Here is a 21,144-nt window from a genome sequence, read left to right on the forward strand (position 1 = left end):
ATTAATCCCTGAGAACTGAACATGAGATCATAGAAGTTGCCAGGTGCATTGAACAATGCTCTGAAAAAGTCAGTTGAGGCAGTCAGAGCCCTCAGTGAAAAATAAACATTGCTGTGTTCTTCTCTAGTGCAGTAGTGTTAGTGGACCATGTGAGATCCTCTGAGATGTGAATGCCCTGGAGTCTGGAGTTGGGCACTCTGTCCACTCTGAGCACCAGCTCACCAGGTTTTGCTCACCCTTTCGGTACACTGATTCAAAATAGCCAAAGATCTTCAACCTTGTAAATGGTGTTGATTTTGAAAGCAGGAACAATCCCGTCAGATACACTCTCTGATAACTAAATAAAAACTGTAATTAATGAAACATTTATTTTGAAACTATACAAGTGCAGTAGCTTACACAGGTAAAGTGTCTTATCAATTATGCTCATGTTAATGAAGTTATTAAAAAAGCACAACTTCAAGGTATTTATATGTTGCAAATCTGAATATTTTATTAAAAATTAACAGGTCTCAGATATTGTCATACACACAGATTGGGTTTGACATTATATAAGTTCTGAATTGACTGTGTTTCATTTAGCATTCTCCAACTGAATCAATCAACTGAGTAAACGGTGTATCAGTGTAAAGGCATCATCTTCAGGTGTTCTCCACTGTGTAACTCTGGTTCAGCTAGGTTATAAAAGCATATTTTACACCACTGGGTTTATTTAGCTTACCCCAAACATTTTAAACGTTTAATAACAATGTATAAACGTCTCTGACAGTTGGTTCAGTTAATGTTGTGGGAGGTTTTAATGATAACATCACAACGTGCCCAATCTGAAGACTCAAATCCTCAAGCTTGCTGCCCCCTTTATCAGAATTCAGATGAGTACATCTGGAAAAAAATGAGGAAAAAAATGTTTACAAAACATTTATCCATTTATATTACTGTGGACTCCCTTACATTTGAGCATTGTAGAAGCACTGTAATATAGATACATTCAAGATCATTTCAAAAGGATTTCCGATAGAAAAAGATTAGCCTATTAGAGCAGCAGTTGTGTTTTAGAGGCCTCATGACATTTACACAGAGGTGTGTATAAGTTTCTATGTAATGAATGACAGACACATTACAATATTTCCTGAATGTTAGTCCCATACTTTGTTTGTTTAAGTAATATGTTAGAAAACCTACCTTGTACACCACGTTCATAAAGCCCTTAACATAAATTACGGATAGTGGGATGTAGACTCCCATCTTCCTTTGGCAAGTGACCTATATGTAAAACATTATATAATATTAATATAAATCATACAAACTATATATTATTGTTATTATCTTTGTAGTTATTTTATAAAATCACATCAATACAATTCTGAACCAAATACAACCTGAGAACTGTGACCCAGTAGAAAATGTGAGTGTGGGAAAAGCTCTCTTTAATCTGGAAAAGAAATAAATATTCAAATATTACTTGAAAGACCACTTATTGCAAATATCAGTTTACTGGTAGAAGCGGTACATTAGTGTCATGAGGGTGTCACTGGATATTAAGTGGAATTTTGCTCACAACTCCAACCCTCCCGAAATTCCCTAAAGTACATTTAGTATATCCTGGTAAAAACCGAAAATGAACTACAAATACTGTGTTACACAAAAATGTCAGATCGTTTGTCATTGCGAAGCATTATTAATCAAAATAGCGGGGTTCACTACAGCAGGCACCCGACGGCACGGGAAGGTCTGGGTACACTTTAAGAAACTTGAATCATTTACAGAAGTAAGGAGCATGTTCGTGAACCCTGCAGAAAAACACAGATGATGTGAAAATTAGTCACTTGTTTAAGTTCTAAGTTTAAATTCTAAGACATGTTTGTTGTTTTAAGCTTATTTCACCTCCTACAGGTGGCATTTGTACAGTAAACAGAACATAGACTTCCCCTGAGGCCACATTCATGTAATTTACATTGAGTATCAATATCTGCCTTTAACGTCAAATTTAAGCAGTTTCAAATTCACATGACGTAAAAGATCAATTTCATTGTAGTGTGTGTGGAATTATCTTATTATGTTTATGATAGGCCCTGTGAAGGACTGGCGCCCCCTACAGGGTGTGTTCCCACCTTGCACTCAGTGATTCTGGGTAGGCTCCGGACCCACAGCGACCCTGAACTGGATAAGGGTTACAGATAATGAATGGATGTCTTATTTTAAGAGCATTACGTGCTATAATTTATCATTCTTTTCTAAATATGCTTTGTATTTGATCTGATTTTAAAGTATTTTGGTGAACAATTTTGTGGTTTCTGTTCTTTTTTTTCTTTTTTTTTTAAGTAAAATTATTATAAACTTGAAATAATTCCTCTGTGTTAGATAGTTATTTTTAGCAGTCTACATGTGCATGTAAAGGACCTGCAGACCACCCTACAACATATTCTAGTTTAAACATTGTAACCAACATTACTTGTTGTCATGTTTTTAAGCCTTTATTAATATGTACTGATACTTCTACTAAGTTTTGTTATAAAAGAACAGACTTACAAGTAAACGAGTTTAGTTTAAACTAAGATGTGCCTTAGTTTTTTTTTCATTCATTCATTCATTCGTTCATTCATTCATTCATTCATTCATTCATTCATTCTCTGTAAGCGCTTATCCAGTTCAGGGTTGCGGCGTGTCCAGAGCCTACCTGGAATCATTGGGTGCAAGGCTGATATACACCCTGGAGGGTGCACCAGTCTTTCACAGGGCAACACAGACACAGTGACTCACACTTACGGACACCTTTGAGTGAAACCGGAGCAGCTTATTTTTAATTTCTTTTATAATAATAATTTGTTTTGGTGGTGCATCATGTGACGTACAGATCTAAAATCACTTTTATTGTACAGAGACCTTCCTTCATTCACCTACAATGTCCCTAGCCTCAGGATGGTGGACATGTACTTTCGCCAAGAACTATGATGCCAGCCAATTAATATTTTCTAAACTAACACAACACCACTGAACAGCTTTCTGCACCCGAGAACACAAACTGCACAGATCTGTCACATCACCTAACAGACACCCATTCTAACTAACACTCTATAGAGTAATGAAGGGAGAAGTGAGGCCATTCAACTCATGCAGAAAATAACTCACATCTTTACTCCAAACTTCATGAGAGTTTTTGCAAACATTTCTAAAAGAATTTTGGCATTTGTATATTTGAAAAGTATTTGTCATTCTCCATCAACTTAAATAATACATAATATTGTGAAAAGACATATGAGGAACCATCATGCTACTGTCATAAATATTGCCACAGCAGCTCGGGAGTATTTTGGAAAAATGTTGCACGAGGAAAAGGTCATATATCAATTCTATGCAGACACATTGGGGCCAAGACCATCTCAGTGGAAACGTGGACAATTGCATATAAAATTAATTCACATTCATCTAAGGCAAATCTGACAAAAGTAAAGGTTGTATATGTGTATCGTGGATGCTACTTTGTACACCATGAGAGATTTTAACTCTATGTTTTGAAGACTATTTACACTAGCAATTCATTTACAATAAAAATTAATTAAACGAAATTAAGCATATCTTAGCAAACTAAAGCTAGTAGTTGACTTTCAAATAACATGTCATTTTAGATCTTAGTCATATGAGTCATCATCATCATCATCATTTTCTTCTCCGCTTCTCCATTTCAGGGTCGCGGTGGTAGTCATATGAGTGTTATACTATATTTATTTATTAATAAAGTAGTTGCAGATTGTCTATGTGTCACAGTGAAATTATGTACAACTAGTTTTGGTTAAGTCTTTTATATATTCATTTTTACCCACACATGACTTGTAAAAGTATCAGTACATTTAAATAAAGGTTTAAACACATGATAGAAGTTTACCAATTTATTGGTAACAATTTTTAAAATGAGTACATTGTAGGGTTGTCTGCAGGTCCCCTATGTGCAAATTCAGGCTGCTAAACATAAACATCTGTTAACGTTGAAGATTTGTTGAAGTTGGTTTCATATTCGCATATTCAGATTTCTTTCTTCAATAGCTCTCAAACGGTGCATGCAAATGACTTAATACTTGCAAAGTATTGTTTTTGGGATGCAAGACAAGCAACTACAACTCAGTTTATGTCAGAAATGTTTGCCATTTAAAAAACACGAAATATATTGTTTTCTATGGGCTGCCGCCATCTCCGCGAGAGCTAAGGGACCGTTTACAAACTACACTACACAGTAAAAACGAAGGTGACGAACCTCACACATGATGTATGCTACATCTCCTACCTTGATAAATTTAACCATTACTGGCCCGTGGTGATACATTTTTCATTATACATTTCAATAGATTTTGAACCTTTGATGATATTGTTTTTAAACAAATTGTATGTGATCAAGTGCCACCCACATGACGTACTACACCTGTTATTTTGGTAAATTTAACCCTTACTGGCCTGTGGTGATACATTTTTCATTATAAATTTCAATAGCTTTTGAACCTTTGATGATATGGTTTCAAAACAAACTGTATTTGATCAAGTGCCACCCACATGATGTACTACACCTGTTATTTTGGTAAATTTAACTATTTCTGGCCCGTGGTGATACATTTTTCATTACAAATTTCAATAGATTTTGAACCTTTGATGATATTGTTTCAAAACAAGTTGTATTTGATCAAGTGCCACCCACATGACGTACTACACTTGTTATTTTGGTAAATTTAACTATTTCTGGCCCGTGGTGATACATTTTTCATTACAAATTTCAATAGCTTTTGAACCTTTTATGATATTGTTTCAAAACAAGTTGTATTTGATAAAATGCCACCCACATGACATACTACACCTGTTATTTTGGTAAATTTAACCCTTACTGGCCCGTGGTGATACATTTTTCATTATAAATTTCAATAGCTTTTGAACCTTTGATGATATGGTTTCTAAACAAATTGTATTTGATCAAGTGCAACCCACATGACATACTACACCTGTTATTTTGGTAAATTTAACCATTACTGGCCCGTGGTGATACATTTTTCATTATAAATTTCAATAGCTTTTGAACCTTTGATGATATGGTTTCAAAACAAATTTTATTTGATCAAGTGCCACCCACATGACATACTACACGTCTTATTTTGGCAAATTTAACTATTTCTGGCCCGTGGTGATACATTTATCATTACAAATTTCAATAGCTTTTGAACCTTTTATGAAATTGTTTCAAAACAAGTTGTATTTGATAAAGTGCAACCCACATGACATACTACACCTTTTATTTTGGTCAATTTAACCATTGCTGGGCAGTGGTGATGGGTTTTTGAAAATAAATTTCAATAGCTTTTGAACCTTTTATGATATTGTTTCTAAACAAGTTTTATTTGAACAAGTGCCACCCACATGACATACTACACCTCTTATTTTGGTCAATTTAACAATTAATGGCCCATGATGATGCATTTTTGAGAATACATTTCAATAGCTTTTGAATGTTTATTGAAATTGCTCAGAAAGAACATGTAGCTGTTTGAATGAAGTAATGGTGGGGTAGGCAATAATTTGAGCAGCTTTTTTAACAGGTTTTAAAATATTTTTATTGACCAACTGTCAATATTTTGCAGAATGTAAGTATATACACACAAAACAACAGCAATAGTTATAATCCAAAAAAATTACTTTCAATGTAAAAATTAAGTTGTCTGACTCATGAGAGACATAACTTTTGCCAGAGGTGTACATACAGTAGGTGTATGCAAAATGTTGGTGTTTCCACAGGATTCATTTAAAGAAAGCTGGAGCAGACATTCCCAGAAACAGAGACTGTTTGTCTGTAAAGGGCCATTGTGGATCTAGGACATTGTCCAAGACAAGTAGCAACACATCTCATGTTATGCATTACATAAGGTAGTCTCTGTTTCTCTGTTTGACAATTTTACATTCTAGGAACATTGTCTTTGATTTGTTCTGATTATGTGCAACATAAAAACATTTGCTTAACATTCAATTATGGTTGTGGAAACTCTGCTTTGGAAATGTTCCCTGAAAGTGAAAAAAAGTCAATTTTTCTTGATATTTCAAGATTCATCTTTCCCCTGAATGCTACCTTAACATGATAGTTCTCTTTTTCTTCCTTATTCACTAATTGCAAGTTAGTAGAATGTATACACTATAACATCTATTGTGCACTGCAGTGGAGCATTTATTTTGTTGTGTTGGTTTTTTTTACACCTTGTGTCAGATAAGAGGAACAGTCACCAGTGCAGTGTCAGAAGTTGAAATTTTATTTCAAATAATGTTCCTATTAACATTCCATTATTTTTTCTCAGTATAGTTATGTGAATCCCCTTAACAGGCCTCAAACATTCCCATTTGTAAAAAAAATAAAAAAACCTTTCTCCAAATCACTCAGATTTGCTATGGTGGTTTATTTCAATAATGAAACTAAGCAGCTATGATAAAAATATACTGAGGCAAAATCAGTGTAAGCTTAATGAATTTTAAAATGTTTATTATTATCATCAACATCAAAAAACAAAACTTTTTAGGGGGTCTCCGTATGCTCCACCTGCAAAGTAAACAAACATATTTATTAAGTATTTCTTTGTATATATCAGTTCATATAAAGCATTGTTCCAATCTACCCAAGCCAATTGGTGCAACTAAAACACAGCATTCTTGAAGTTATGTTGAGCTGCTGGGTAAGAGTTTGTGAAGGTGTAACTGTTAAGCTGTACTTGTGGGAGAGGAAACAAATATCTACAGGTTTGCAACTCCTTAAGTGGTTTTCTCTGTGACTTCAAATTACTGATACACATGTGTGACTATTTTCTACAACTACAAATCTCACTGTCACAGGTGCCCAGGGGTTTTGCACAAAATAAACCTCCATAAGTGTTGGGGGGTTGTGGGTGCCTGCCACAGCTACTGAAAAAAATTCTAGAGGAAAAACTGAAATTGTTTTGTACATTTGTGTTTTTCATATTTTGTATACACAGTTATAAATACTTTATGAATAATATATATGAAAAGACACTGGCCCTTAAGAATTTGATATGATCCAGATTGGCCCCCTTTGAAAAAAGTTTGGACACCCCTTCCTTGGAATATGACATGTTTCTTTAAACAAATAAAAAGAAAAAAAAGCCTATTGATGACCAATTATGTGACTTACCCTTGTTCCCCTGTTCGGTGCATATTTTAAGGTGTCCCCAATACACTCTTCAAAGACCTCAGATGCCCCCTTGGGGTGCATGACCCGGCAAGCCTTTAAAACACAAAAAACTAATTGTACAAAGCTGTGCTTTTCATAGAACCTTCTCTATTTTTCATTGTTTTGCTACCAATGTATATGTACTTGTGCCATCATACATGTTGCAGCTATGAAGCACTATGTTTTGTACAAATTGTTTATTACTATCAGGAATATTATTATTATTATTATTATTATTATCACATTCTGTCTTTTAAGTTCTAAGTTACATAAGTGTTCCTCAAATATATCTGTGCCTTTATATGTACTTAATAAAGAGAACTAGAATGTTCACTCTTCTCTGTTAAGTTATCCTACTTAAAACAAATAAAAACACAAAACAAGTTAAATGACAAAGTTGAGTGGTTTTGCTTTGTGCAAAAGAATGTTCTTAGCCTGCAGTGTGAAGACAGCTGGGAAAAATACATGTTCAATCTCAAAAGCCTTCCTATTCCCTATGTGTTTTCCACTGTATGAAAATGTTTACATTTATATAAATGTTTATATTCAAGCATAGCTGCACATACCTGGCTCAACGATGTGAGAGATTAATAGATTTATATGGTTATTTTAATCATTATAAAATAAATTACTTAATTTTTCACCAAAATAAGCCTTGTAATGTGTAAAGAATAAATATCTGTACTTTTGTAAGTTGTTTTGAAATCATTAGGTCCAACGACGCGGGAGAATAATAGATTTATATGGTTATTTTAATCATTATAAAATAAAGGACTGAATTTTTCACCAAAACAAGCCTTGTAATGTGTAAAGAATAAATATCTGTATTGTTTTGTGTTGGTCTGACACCATTAGGTCCAATAATGTGATAGATTAATAGATTTATATGGTTACTTTAATCATTATAAAATAAATTACTTAATTTTTCACCAAAACAAGCCTTGTAATGTGTAAAGAATAAATATCTGTACTTTTCTAAATTGTTTTGATATCATTTGGTCCCATAACTTTTAATATTTATTTGGTTATTGAATTCATTCAAACAAACATTCAAACAAACAATCAAATAATAATAATAATAATAATAATAATAATAATAATAATAATTTTCCACCAAAATTAGCCTTAATATGTAAGGAATAAAACTGTGTACATTTGCAAGTTGATGTGACATCATTAGGTACAATAAGGAAAGATTAAAATTTGGATATTAACATTAAACACTATACATCTATTCTAGTAATTGTTCGACGGTCCCGAAAAAAAAAGCGGAATTCCGAATGTCAAACGAATGTCGAATATGAAACCAACTTTACCACAGTTCAGGAGATATCCGCACATGAGGAATAGACATGTTAAACTTTCTATTTGGCAAATATGATATAAACCGATCTAAGGCAGTCTCACCATTTGATGTAACCTATAAATATATCATGATCAACAGTGTTAAAAAATTGAATTAATATCCTATAATTCCACATTAAACAAATCTCCAGCATCCAGCAAAAACAAAACAAAACAAAAAAACAAGATTCCGAGATTTTTTCCGGAATTCTGACTTTAATCTCGGAATCTTGTTTTTTTTTGTTTGTTTGTTTTTTTAACGCTGTGGCCCTAAAACTCCGTCGTATGATCATGCCTTAAACGTCCATTAACCAGGTTGTTCAACATTAACCAAGAAATTAGAATTATAATTGAAGAAAAATAAAATAATCTTAGATCATTCATACTTGCATTTATTAAATGTTTAAAACAGAGATAGCAGTGATGAAATACTAAGACAGAAGCAGTCATTATTATGAGAAATTCGTTGATGTCACGGGACTGGAAGGGACCTCCCCACCGAAGATCAAAGATACATATTGAAGTGCTCTGAAGACGAACTGCATGAGAAACGACTTAAAAACTCTGCCTCTTTTCCTACAGTGGGCGGCGCCGAATACAGGATTAACAGGTGAAGTTTACTCCACTGGGGTTAGGCTATTACTGAACTTAGTTCTAAGGAAATCTGAATCCACGCGAAAGAGAACTTGTGAGAATGGCTAAAAGGTGAGAGGTTTACCGAGACTCAAATCTATTTCATTCACTAATAAGTACCTGGGGGTTGTTTATATTCTAGACTGTTCTCTTGGTTGGGATAAATACACAAGTGTCTTCTACTTCCGTGTGCACTCGTGAAACACAAATACAACGTTACAAAATAGTCACTGTAAACAGTTCATCCGTCTAAACTGAAACCTACGACTTTCAGGCAAAGCGTTGTGCAACATTCTGCTTAAAGAGGAACGCTGAGTCTGAATTAACTGAACTATCATGAGGTTTATTCGTGTTTCTCTGATAAGAGGAAGTTCCTGCAGGGCGCGGTGTTTTTTAGCGTGTTCGGAGAACAAAACAAAAACAGGCGGTTTGCACTGCATCACACACACACACACACACACACACACACACACATATATATATATATATAATGTGTATATATGTGTGTGTGTGTGTGTGTGTGTGTGTCATACATTGTCTTTAAAAGGAGATTATAGCAAGTTTATTAAGTTCATATGTTAATGGTTATTCATTTATTAATATTCTAGGATGCCTTTAGTATATTTAATGGTGACCTATTTATTATGTTTACTGTGGTGTTTAACCTTACAATTAAACTGGACAGTTTTGGCTACGGAATGAGCAAAATGTGCAGTCTGTATGCTACATCAATTTAACATAAAAGTGAGGGTAACATACACACACACACACATATATGAAAATATAGACATACATTTTTAATATCTCATGCTTCATGCTTATAGATTACGGTTCTCTTAAGCCCCGAAGCAGTAGTAGGAAACTGTCTAAAGAGAGCAGTTAAGGGGGTGTCTTTGTGTAACTAAGACGTCTTCAGTGCTAGGATAATGAACATCTTGTGACACTTTAAAATTTATTTCATTCCATTTGTCATTGCAAATACTTATTCGAAATAGATCAACCAGCTCTGTGTGTGTGACGTTGAACACATATCATCAGCAGAGGCACCTGAAAGTAGATGATTTCACTAATTAGATCGGGGAGATTAATACATTTGTACATATTGTGTGTTTAGTATCTGTACTTTGTTCTAGTGTCTCAATATAGGTTCATTTGAACTTTTTCCCTACTTCAGTTAACTTGCATATGCATCATATGCTAAAGATCTAATGTTAAAGCAGGATTCCACAGATTCTGTTTACAAAATTTTACATTAGTTTTATTAATAACATTTATGCCTAAACAAATTTTACATTACCTTAAGGGACAGAATAGTACATGCAGGTGTTTTTAAATAGTCACCAAAGAAAATAAATGTGTATGTTATGGTTATTAGTGATTTTATGAATGTTGAATGTTAAATAAAAAGACCCTTCCTTTGCCACCCCTGGTTCCTATCAACAATACTGTAATAAATTAATATAAATGTATTTGTCTAAATAAGATGCCCCATTTTACGTTATGCTACACTGTACACTTTGACATCTAATGACTGTAGATTATTGGAATACCAATAGTATTTCCATTTAATCAGTGCATGTCTTAAGCAACACTAGATAATGCCAAAATAATGTTGTAAATCTCTTGTTTGTTTATTGATTCCAACCATATCTAATGGTTAGTTCTGTTTGAATCATTGCAGTGCTGCAGTTGATCAGGAGCTGTCAGCAATCCTGAATGAATTGTGGAAGCTGGATGTGAACCGCTTGAAGCCTGGCACAGACTATATTATTAATCTACAGGTAAAGTTAAGGAGAGGGCATATAGGTTTGGAACATTTTAAATGTATCTCAGCTGAAACTCCACACAGATAGGTCTTAAACCCAAGATCCCAGCGATGGGAGGCGAACTTGCTAACGACCAAGCCATTTGTCAAAATGTCCCAATCAGTGTCAGAATGCAAGCTACAACATATTCCTTGATAAATACATCATTTGTTTTATTATTATTATTTTGTGGTAATGTTATCTGATATGAACTGAACATGTCACTGAGAAGTGTCATAATTTAATATATTTTTTCAGGACAAAGCTGATTATGTGGCCAAAGGCAGTAACAGTGCCAAAGACAAAGCAAACACTCCTCTATTCTCTTATGTCAATGAAGAAAAGCTCAGAAGTATTGAGACTTTTGCACGTAAGTGTTGTATACCTCCATACAATGAAATGCAGCACAGACTAGGGCTGTTGCAATCACTACAGTACAATGCTAATATTGTGCTATTGACCAGCCAACCGCAAGGAAAGGCACAAAACTTGCAAGGCTTTCATGGTTTATATTTTAGTGCGTGTGTAATTAACGTTAAACAATAATAAAAAATAGTACGAGTAAAAAGAGTAAATTTTCCCAACTGTTGGCATTTTAACTGCTGCTGCTGAATGGCTGGGTGGTAGTCTTTGTGTTATTAACTGGACACTGGCAGCAAACCTAGTAACAAAAGCAAATGCAACTTTGCCAGTTTGGTAGCATTTCAGCTTTCAACCAAATTTAAAGGGGGAGCAAGCTAATTTAGACAAGGCAATATACAAATTCTGTGACAGACAGGTGAAACGAGGAAATGCGAGTTTGAGATCACATTTCACTACCATCCAGCTATCGAAACCCAACCGCCTCCACCAGCACCAAGTTATGGAACAGCCTATAAGGAACAGTTCAGGCCGATTCCAGGTGACAGTATGGAGTGTAGTACTATAATCAGAATAAATTAATTAATTTGGGGTGGTAATAGCACATGACTCAGTGTTGAGCCCCTTTTAAACATTGCACTGAAAATGTTTCAGTGCAACACTCTAGTTTATACAAAATAAAAAAGGGCTTTGTGGTCTTTGAATAAACTGTTTAAGGGGGTCTTCCACATTCTTAAAAATAGGTTTACTACAGAATCACTAACACATCAAGGGAAGACTATTAAGCATTTACTGTCCATTTCAAAATAAATTTGTTTTGCTGTTTTATTTGAATAGTTATGCATTTTAAGTGTGTGTTCCACTGTCATTTACCAGGCTTCATAAACCTCCTGGACAACTATGAGATGTCCACAGGTGTGGCTGAGACTGTGACAAGGGATGAGCTAGAGGAGAATGACCTGTTCCTTGATGCCCTCCTTAAGACAGAGGTCATGAAGGTACCCATGCAGATAGTGGTGTTTATGTTCTTGTGTTTCTTTCTGATTTTGGTTTAGAAGCCTCTCTGATATTTAGATTCTGCATTAGTTTGTTTAAAAATGAGTAAAATGGTTAACACCATCCTTTTCTCTTTCAGCGTGCTCACAAGTATTTAGTCAGTAAAGGCCAAGCTAAATCAGACATCGCTCAGTTTAAAAAACAGCTGTTTGACATCTGGTTCAAGCTGTATCACAGAGGCAAAAGTGGAGGGTAAGTCCACACAGTATACAATTTAGTGAAACAAATACAGGGAGGTGTGGAGGTGTAAAATGTAGTGTCGCTGTCACACAGCTCAAGGGTCCAGGGGTTGTGGGTTCAAGCCTGGCTCTGGATGACTGTCTGTGAGAAGTTTGGTGTGTTTTCCCCATGTCTGCATGGGTTTCCTCCGGGTGCTCTGGTTTGGATTGGCTACTCAAGTGTCCTTATGTGTGACTGTGTTTTGATGTTTTGGCGCCCAGTGATGAATTGGTGCCCTGTTGTGGATGTGTTCCTGCTTTGCGCCGAGTGACTCCGGGTAGGCTCCTGACACACTGCGACCCTAAACTGGATAAGCGGTTACAGAGAGTGAATCCATGAAACAATTGCTTTATTTTGTTGGTCTGCAAATTAGCATTGACAAATTGAACAAAATAACATGAATACTGGAAGTGTTGTTAAATATTAGTTTCAGAAATATCATAAGCAGCTGATGCAAACTTTCTTGGGTATAATAGAATCAAGGAAGATGTAGTTAATAACACTACAGGTTAAGAACTAACAATTTTAGAATGACACTTCAATGGAAATAGATAGGTCTTCTGGTGCTACTGCTGTATGTTCCCTTCTTATCTTAAGTAACTCTGTACCAGTGGCCAACAGGTCAGGTATTGATTAAATGATCAAAAAAGCTCTTAAGTGGGTACTGTTTACTTTGTACTTACTAGTAGTACATTTACACTTTTCATTTATTTATTTAACCAACGTTTTTCTTAAAGGTACAATAGTGGTTTTAAAGTTCAGTTGTGTTCCCTAAAGGTACATTACTTTCTCTTCTCCAGAAGTGGAGGTGAATATGTGTATTGAGTGTTTTAATTAAAGAATTGTGTAAAAAAAAAAATCATATACAAGTCCTGGAGATAAATGGGGTTTTTGGGGAAAAAAAAATAGTCTTTACTGTACAAATCTACAATATGGTACAGTTATGTTCCCTAACTAAACATACTGGATATTGAGGGTATTACCACAGTGACAATTTTCTGAGAGTGTACAATGTCATCTATTTGTGATTACGTTTCTCTTTTGGATTTCTCCCCCAATATAGAGAAGACTCATGTGGATTTGAGCATGTGTTTGTCGGTGAGGCCAAGTATGGTAAAGAGCTCATGGGACTTCACAACTGGGTCCAGTTTTACCTGCAGGAGAAACTGAACTTTGTGGACTATAAGGGCTACAAGTCTTCAGACAAAGACAAGGTAATAGACAGCAGTGCTAACCATATCATTTGGACTAGGCCTTTAGCCCTCATCCTGTCATGTCTGTTTTCCTGGCCATGTGCTCTCTCAGCACATGGCTCTGTTTGTTGTTGCCCTAGTCCCGCCTTTGTTCCGCCTCCTCGTCTGTGTCTCATTTGTTACCCTGCCCCCTTGTTATCTGTCTCAGGTGCGTCTCAACTGTGTTTAGTATTTAAGTCCCCTTGTATCACTTCCTCCTGTCGGACATTTCACCTTTGTTTTGCTCTTTCCAAGTCAAGTCATGTCGTTTCGTCTTGTGTTGTTACCTTCCTAGTCAAGTCATTTCATTTACTTTCCCAGTCGTGTTGTTTCTTCCTTTTTCCTTGTCATGTCGTGTTGTTTCCTTCCTTCTCCGTGTCAAGTCGTGTTGTTTCCTAGTCGTTTCGTTTTGGTTTCCTATTCATGTCGTGTTGTTTCTTTGTTTTGTTATATTAAAGTCATTGTGTTCTAGCAAGCGTCCGCCTCTGTCAGTCCGCCCCCGTGATACATGACAATTTGCTCTGTTTTGTATGTCTTTGAATGTGTTCTATGTATTAACTATTGTAAGCATCTTTGAGTTCTTGAAAAAATCTATATAAACATAATCTGTTATTATTATTGTTATATAATGAGTGTAATTGAAAAGTTTTAGCTTAATTGCACATAATTAAAAGCATAGAATCTATGCAAGAGCGAATGAAGAATGTATAGTCATTTAATAGGCTGCTAATATCTAATTCTGTCATTGTGTTTGATATCTTCAGCCAACTCCGAATGACCATGTTGTGAATCTGCAGTTCAGCTGGAAAGGTCTGGTGAAGCCGCTAGGTAGCTCCTTCATTGGGGTCAGCCCTGAGTTTGAGGTGGCACTCTTCACCATCATCTTCCTCATGAGTAATGAACAGATTACCAAGGCTGTGGTGAAGGTGGATAAGTTCATGCTGGAGATTGTGGTGTGCCGCCATGGACTCGCCATTGGAACGTCCTACCCCAAAATGCTCAGCAGAAGCTAGAAGGATCTGTAAATCCATAAAGGTCATGATTAGCAAAAAAAGGGAATTATATTTCTCAGTGGAGCTGTTAAAAAAATCATTTTAACTAGCATTATTTTAATATCTCCTAGGTACGGGATTTTAATGTTCAAAAACAGGTCAAAATACGTCTGGTGTTTACATGGCAATTACAGACATTTACTGCTGTAGCTTGTTGTGTTCCTATTGGAACTCAGCTGTGCATAACTCTACTGCTGTCTTGTTAAATATGCTACTAATATAATTTGATATAAAAATTAATTTTCAGGTTAAGGTACATGTATAAAATTATTACACTATTACAAAAATGCAATGTAACCTTCAGTAAATGCCTTTGCAAGTAACTTGCTGACAACAATTTGTTTTTATTTTGTTCCAAGAAGTATTGTTGCTACTAGGTCATTCCTGTTTTCATTAATGTAATGTAACCTGACAAGTATTGCTTTAAGAATCATGTCCATTCACATTTCATTTGAGCAAACAAAGAAATAAATAAACGAACTTTACAGCAATGGCTTTCTTGTCAGTTCATTTCCTGAGTCACCTATTATCTCATAAATGTTATGCGGTCTTTCCTTTGAGTAAAATCCAAATGAGTACTTTATAACCCACACTTGTTGAGTCTGAGAAATTCCCAGGTGCAGTGAGAAAATGTGACACAGTGACACTTGTCCACAGGTTTCATAGCTTCAAAGCTGATGATTAATTTCTGAAGTCCACTTTAGTAGTTATGGTATTGCCTACATACATTTGCTGCCTGATTAAACCTTGTATCTCTCAAAATATTAATTGGTTCATTCACTTAAAATAGACAAAAATGGAGATACATGTTTTAACTGAACAGAGACGATATGCTGAGCAAATTAGATTTTTATTTCAATTATTTTTCTGAAGTTATTCTCATAGTAACAGCACACTGACATGACCATTTCAGTAGCACTTTTGTATGTGGGTAATAATATTGTAACATTTCTGGTGACAAGTTACCCATAAACTAAATGTCAGTTCCCTAGATTCCACAAAAATATCCCTTATCGGAATAACTTTGTGTATGTACATATATTTTAAACATTAATTTATGATCACTTTGAGTTACCAATTTTATCAATATCTCCATCACAGACTCAGAAAATAATCAGACTGCACACTGTGGTTCTTGTAAAAATCTAATGTGCACTATTTTCCCTAATGCAAATTAAATCAGATTTAAGCATTCTCAAATAAACGTCTGCCTGTGTCAGTGTTTTACCTATATTGCCCTTTATTAAATTGTATTATACTATAACATTCTGTACCATATTAATCTTGCATACTGTCTTGCATTGCTTAAAAATATTGGGGTAGGCTAAATATTAGCATGTACCCCAGTTATATCAAAAAATATTTATACTCCAAATACAACAAATTAAATTCACACACAAGGCAAATATTCATTGAAGTGTTTGGTTTAGTATTTTAACAATATTGATATATTTTATATACATACTCCCATGAAGTGAAAAGTCATTTTTTTTGTAGTCCCTGGCTGAATTATTATTATTGTACTCCACATAGCAAGGTTTTTAAAAAATGCCCATGATCATTTTTTTATCCAAAAAACTAAGTTCCAGAAAAATTACTATTTTTATTCAAGAAGAAGAATCACTGGTGAAAATGATTAATTGCATAAGTAAGCTCAACAAATAAACTGAAATTGTGCACTGATTGTGAATTATGAGCTAAATTATTTTTTTTTGCACACATGTAAAACACAATTGTATGGCTTTGCATATGACTGAATTTGTAATTCAAAAAAGAGAGATTGCCTGTCTTTTCTATTTATATCTTTATATTAGTAGTTCTATTTTGTCCCACTGTCAATTTGTGTGTGTGTGGTATTGTTATTTAATATAAACCAAACTAGTCATTGAGAGATAACAAAGACAAGATGCTGCAACACAGTGGTAAGCATGCTCCTGTCCTAATTTTTTTGGAAAATGTTGCTGACATTAAAATAAAAATGGACAAATATTTTTCATTAAACAATAGCATTTCTCAGTTTCAGCTTTTGAATTGTTGTCTTTGTACTATTTTAAATTAAATATAGAATTTATATGATTTGCACATCACTGCATTTTTATTTTTTGAATTTACATTTTGAACAGTGTCCCAACTTTTATTCAAATTAGGTTTGTACTTTGTATTTAAAAGAATTATATATTGGCCTGTTTAGGCTTCAATATGTTTCCGCATTACAGCAAGGACTCATGCATTTAAGCAAGTTTGTTGACAGGACCAAGAACACTAACGAGGTCATGGGACTTCACCTGGATTCAGTTTTTTTCAGAGGAGAAGCTGAACTTTATAAGGGCAATGAAGTTGGGGGAAAAAGACAAGGTACTTTATAAAAAGCCATTAATTATTAACATTGAGAAAGGAGAGCCTTACTTTTTATGGTTTGTATGGGCAGGGATAAATTGTGATGCACGGTTTATACTATAACTCACTAGAGAAACAGTTGACATATATATGATTTTATTATGTGTAATAGTTGTGGCTGCTGGTCAGATGGCGTGACAATGAAAAAAATTCAAGAGAGGAGCACTTCTTCATAATTTTAATGTTGTTCATTTGTGAGTTATAGCACATTTAAAAGCTCAATCAATCATTTTACCAAAGGTAATTGACTTCTTTTGTCAGTTACTGAATCCACTCTTTTATTTAATGACTGATTTTTCTCATTTAGTTCTCTGTGTAACTGCAAATGCAGTTGTACCTAGACTGATAATACAGGGTCAATGTACACATTCTAAATCCATTCATTCATTCATTCATTGTCTGTACCTGCTTATTCAGTTCAGGGTCACGGTGAGTCTGGAGCCTACCCGGAATCACTGGGTGCAGGGCGGGAACACACCCTGGAACACACTCACACCTATGGAAACTTCAGAGTCACCAATCCACCAACCAACATGTGTTTTTGGACTGTGGGAGGAGACCGGAGCCCCGAGAAGAAACCCACACGGACACAGGGGAGAACACACCACACACAGACAGTCAGCCAGAGCAGGACTTGAACCCACAATTTTCAGGTTGCGCCATTGTGCCGCCCCACATTTTAAATTGCAATTTGCTGTTGACTTCTCAGTCTAGATTTGAGTTTTTATCCCTGAATTAATCAAAATTTTATTACTGAATTATCAAAATACTAATCAGAATAATAGTAAATGGAAATCTGAGGATCCTACCAAAATTCTTAGATTCTTTCAAAAAGTCATGGTCAAACACAGCAATTTTAAACATTTAAACATGAATTTAGGCAAAAATAGCCTGCAGAATGTGAGATGCATCTTTTTATTAGAGTAAGGTGTTGGTTAAAGCATTTTTAAAAAGTGGTCCAAGCTTGCACATATCAACATTCAATTAGAAACAAGCTGTCGTATACACTGAGTCAACACTGTGTCTGTGCAGGCACTCCTCACATTCCACCGTAAATATATGTGAAATACATAACTGAAATGTGTAGTGGATAAAATCACTTTTGCTGTAAATCATTCATTTACTGTGACTTCAGAAAGTAATATAAACACAAATAAACCACAACACATAATGAGTCCATTACAGTATAATATACAGTGAAACAAAAGGAAGGAAATGAGAGATAACAATGATGTTTAACTATCTGAGGTTGGTAAATGAATAGAATTCCCATTTAAATCCAGTCCCAGGATCAGAGGGATTTTCTAAACATATGGCGAGTTCCTTCAGGGATAGACATGATTGACAATGCACAATGGTACTTACAGCAGTCTATGCCCATTCATTTTAAATATATGTAGTGTTGCATTCCAATGTACTCTATACTGTGTTCATGAGATTATTGTATAGAACAGTTGATGTATAATGAAAAATTATATTTAAAAAAACTGTAATGAAGGTTGCATTGATTAAAAGATTGTGATACAGAGCCCCATAAGATGTTGAAGTACAAATATATATATCAGACTTGTTTTTCTACCTTCTTAGGGGCTCTGTACACTTATCACACTTGTATCACCAGTAGCATACATCATGGAAAAGAAGGCCATTTTAGAACATGGTCTGTATTGGGTTTCGGAACATAACTTAACATTACCCTTCATATTTGCTTCCCCCTTTACTTCCAATTTTTCCGGGTGGCCTTGTTGGTTTTGGAGTATCTCTGGTGATCACTGACACGGTTGTGCAGGACATTGATGTCATACTTCTGCCTCTTCAGTTTCTCTCCAAGGTCAAACTTCTCAGAGTGAAGCTCGTAAAGCCACTGCCAAAGGTCCCGAGCCTTCTCCGTCAGCTTTTCCTGGTTCAGGTGGTCGATGTTGAGGGGCTTGCGACGCTCCATCAGGATCTTGGTCTTCTTTTCGCGCTCTGTCATCTTCTTGCCCTTTTTCTGGTCCACCTTTTGCAGGTACCCTCCATAGGACTTGTTGTTGAGGAGCTTCTTCTTCTTGGCGTCCTCCTCAGCCCTCAGCTTGGCTGCCTCTTCCTCTCGACGTGCTCTTTCCTCTGCAAGTCGTGACTGTCGCTCCCTCTCCTGCTCGGCACGGATCCTCTGTTGTTCGGCGCGGTCAGCACGACGACGCTCGATACGCGTTTTCAGGGCAACAAGGTCATCCTCCTCTTTCTGCCGGTTGGTGAAGTGCAGCTGGATGAGGCTCTGCAGCTCGTTGTAGTCCTTCTCCACACGCTTGCGATGGAGGTCGTCAAAGTCCACCTTCTCGCCGTCAGGCAGCTTGGGAGGCGCCATATTCGGAACATACAACTTGGGCTTGGGCTTGAAATCTTCCGCTTCTTCAGTTTCTTTTTTCTCAATCTCCTCTTCCTCCTCCTCCTCCTCTTGAGGAGCATCCTCTACATCCTCCTCTTCCTCTTCCACCTCTTCCTCTTCATACTCCTCTATGATCTCCTCATTGTCTGACATGGTGCTGCTGATGGAGCTGTGGCTGGTCTTTGAGAAAGAGATGGAATACTTCTCTGGCTACTTCCCCACTCGCAGCCCACTTGGAGATCTGGAGACTGCTAGTTGTGGAAGCTGTGGGCTTTTATAATGTCCACTTAGACCATGTGACTGACCACTGATGTGTGAAATTGCTCAGTCTTTGGACTGTGGAGGGAGGCTTTTGGACAGATGCACCAAGATCTATTTTCTTCCCTGGGCCTTTTTCAGTGCCTCTAGGATCTAGACCCAGACCCTGACCCCCCTGGTGCTCCCATCCCCCAGTATCTTTGTAGGGATTCCAAGAGTGCCTTATTTCAGGCGCAGAAAACAGATGCACACCCTTGTGCTAAGACAGAGGTTAAATCTTGCTTATTATTGGTCACTATCTAATTGTGAGATGCAAAGCTCATCCAGAGTCAGTAAGTAGTTCCTTCACTTCTAATGGCATGTGGATTAACACATTGAAAATATAACCACAGTTAAATATAAAACGACAGGAACCACACCAGAAAATTGGGATCATTTTAGAAGGCCATTATTAATATTCTTGTTTGCTATGCTATTTCATGTAATTACACAACTCATTGATCAGTTACATTGTTGTATAATATTCAGATTCAATTCTGCTTATTATTGTTTAATTTGAATTTGAATTCTGATTTCAATGGCAAAAATGTAGAATGGTTTTTCAACATTGTACACACAGCAACAATAACAACAATGAAGACGAAATATGTTGTCTTCTATTTACAAACGCAAATGTGACATAGATTTTTTAAAATGAACACATTAAATAGAATTTCTCTTAGTGTTTTAATGAGCTATGGAGGCTCTAAATGTCTAAGACCACTAGATTTTATATATATATATATATATATATATATATATATATATATATATATATAAACTCAACACATCACACTGCACAACTCAGCATATTTGGAAGTGAACATTAACTACCCAATTATATTATGTTTTCTAATATATGCCTACATATTGTTCTAATATTGTGTTGTATATAATAGTGTTGGGGAGAAAAAGGGCCACACAGAGAGTGAGAGAGACCAATTAGGTCCTAATCGACAAGGGTCCCTAGATGACTGAGGCATTAAAGGGGACAGAACTTGCAATTCCCTGATGACAGAGCCACTGCTGGGACAGTTGCAGGGCACCACTCATGTGAGTCCATAGTTCTACATTTAAATGACAACAGTCCAAGTTTTTCAGTGTGTTCTCAATTGTATCTAGGGTGTATAATGCTGCATACTACTGTATCCACTGATAATGATTCCAACTGAATCTG

General features: G+C 35.7%; 2 protein-coding genes and 1 long non-coding RNA gene across 3 annotated transcripts; 1 reads left to right on the forward strand and 2 right to left on the reverse strand.

Moving 5' to 3' along the window:
- Positions 1–480: 480 nt before the first annotated feature.
- On the reverse strand, positions 481–1,421 carry LOC136693759 (uncharacterized). The gene is made up of 3 exons (XR_010802105.1): positions 1,380–1,421; positions 1,183–1,263; positions 481–882 (listed from the first exon to the last, which is right to left on the reverse strand). It is a non-coding gene; the product is annotated as an uncharacterized lncRNA (long non-coding RNA).
- Positions 1,422–9,077: 7,656 nt separating this feature from the next.
- On the forward strand, positions 9,078–15,389 carry si:dkey-222f8.3 (Poly(U)-specific endoribonuclease-C-like). Its single transcript, XM_066668968.1, has 7 exons — positions 9,078–9,253; positions 10,863–10,962; positions 11,245–11,356; positions 12,223–12,344; positions 12,482–12,594; positions 13,685–13,835; positions 14,618–15,389. Exons 1-7 carry the CDS (start codon positions 9,243–9,245, stop codon positions 14,864–14,866), a joined length of 858 nt encoding a protein of 285 aa, XP_066525065.1. The 5' UTR covers positions 9,078–9,242; the 3' UTR covers positions 14,867–15,389.
- A 3,630-nt stretch (positions 15,390–19,019) lies between these two features.
- Positions 19,020–19,823, reverse strand: tnnt2c (troponin T2c, cardiac). The gene has a single exon (XM_066668485.1). The coding sequence runs from the start codon at positions 19,821–19,823 to the stop codon at positions 19,020–19,022; it is 804 nt and encodes a 267-aa protein (XP_066524582.1).
- Positions 19,824–21,144: the final 1,321 nt, after the last annotated feature.

The sequence above is a fragment of the Hoplias malabaricus genome, chromosome 4 (genome assembly GCF_029633855.1).
Source record: "Hoplias malabaricus isolate fHopMal1 chromosome 4, fHopMal1.hap1, whole genome shotgun sequence".
NCBI classification, from domain to species: domain Eukaryota; kingdom Metazoa; phylum Chordata; class Actinopteri; order Characiformes; family Erythrinidae; genus Hoplias; species Hoplias malabaricus.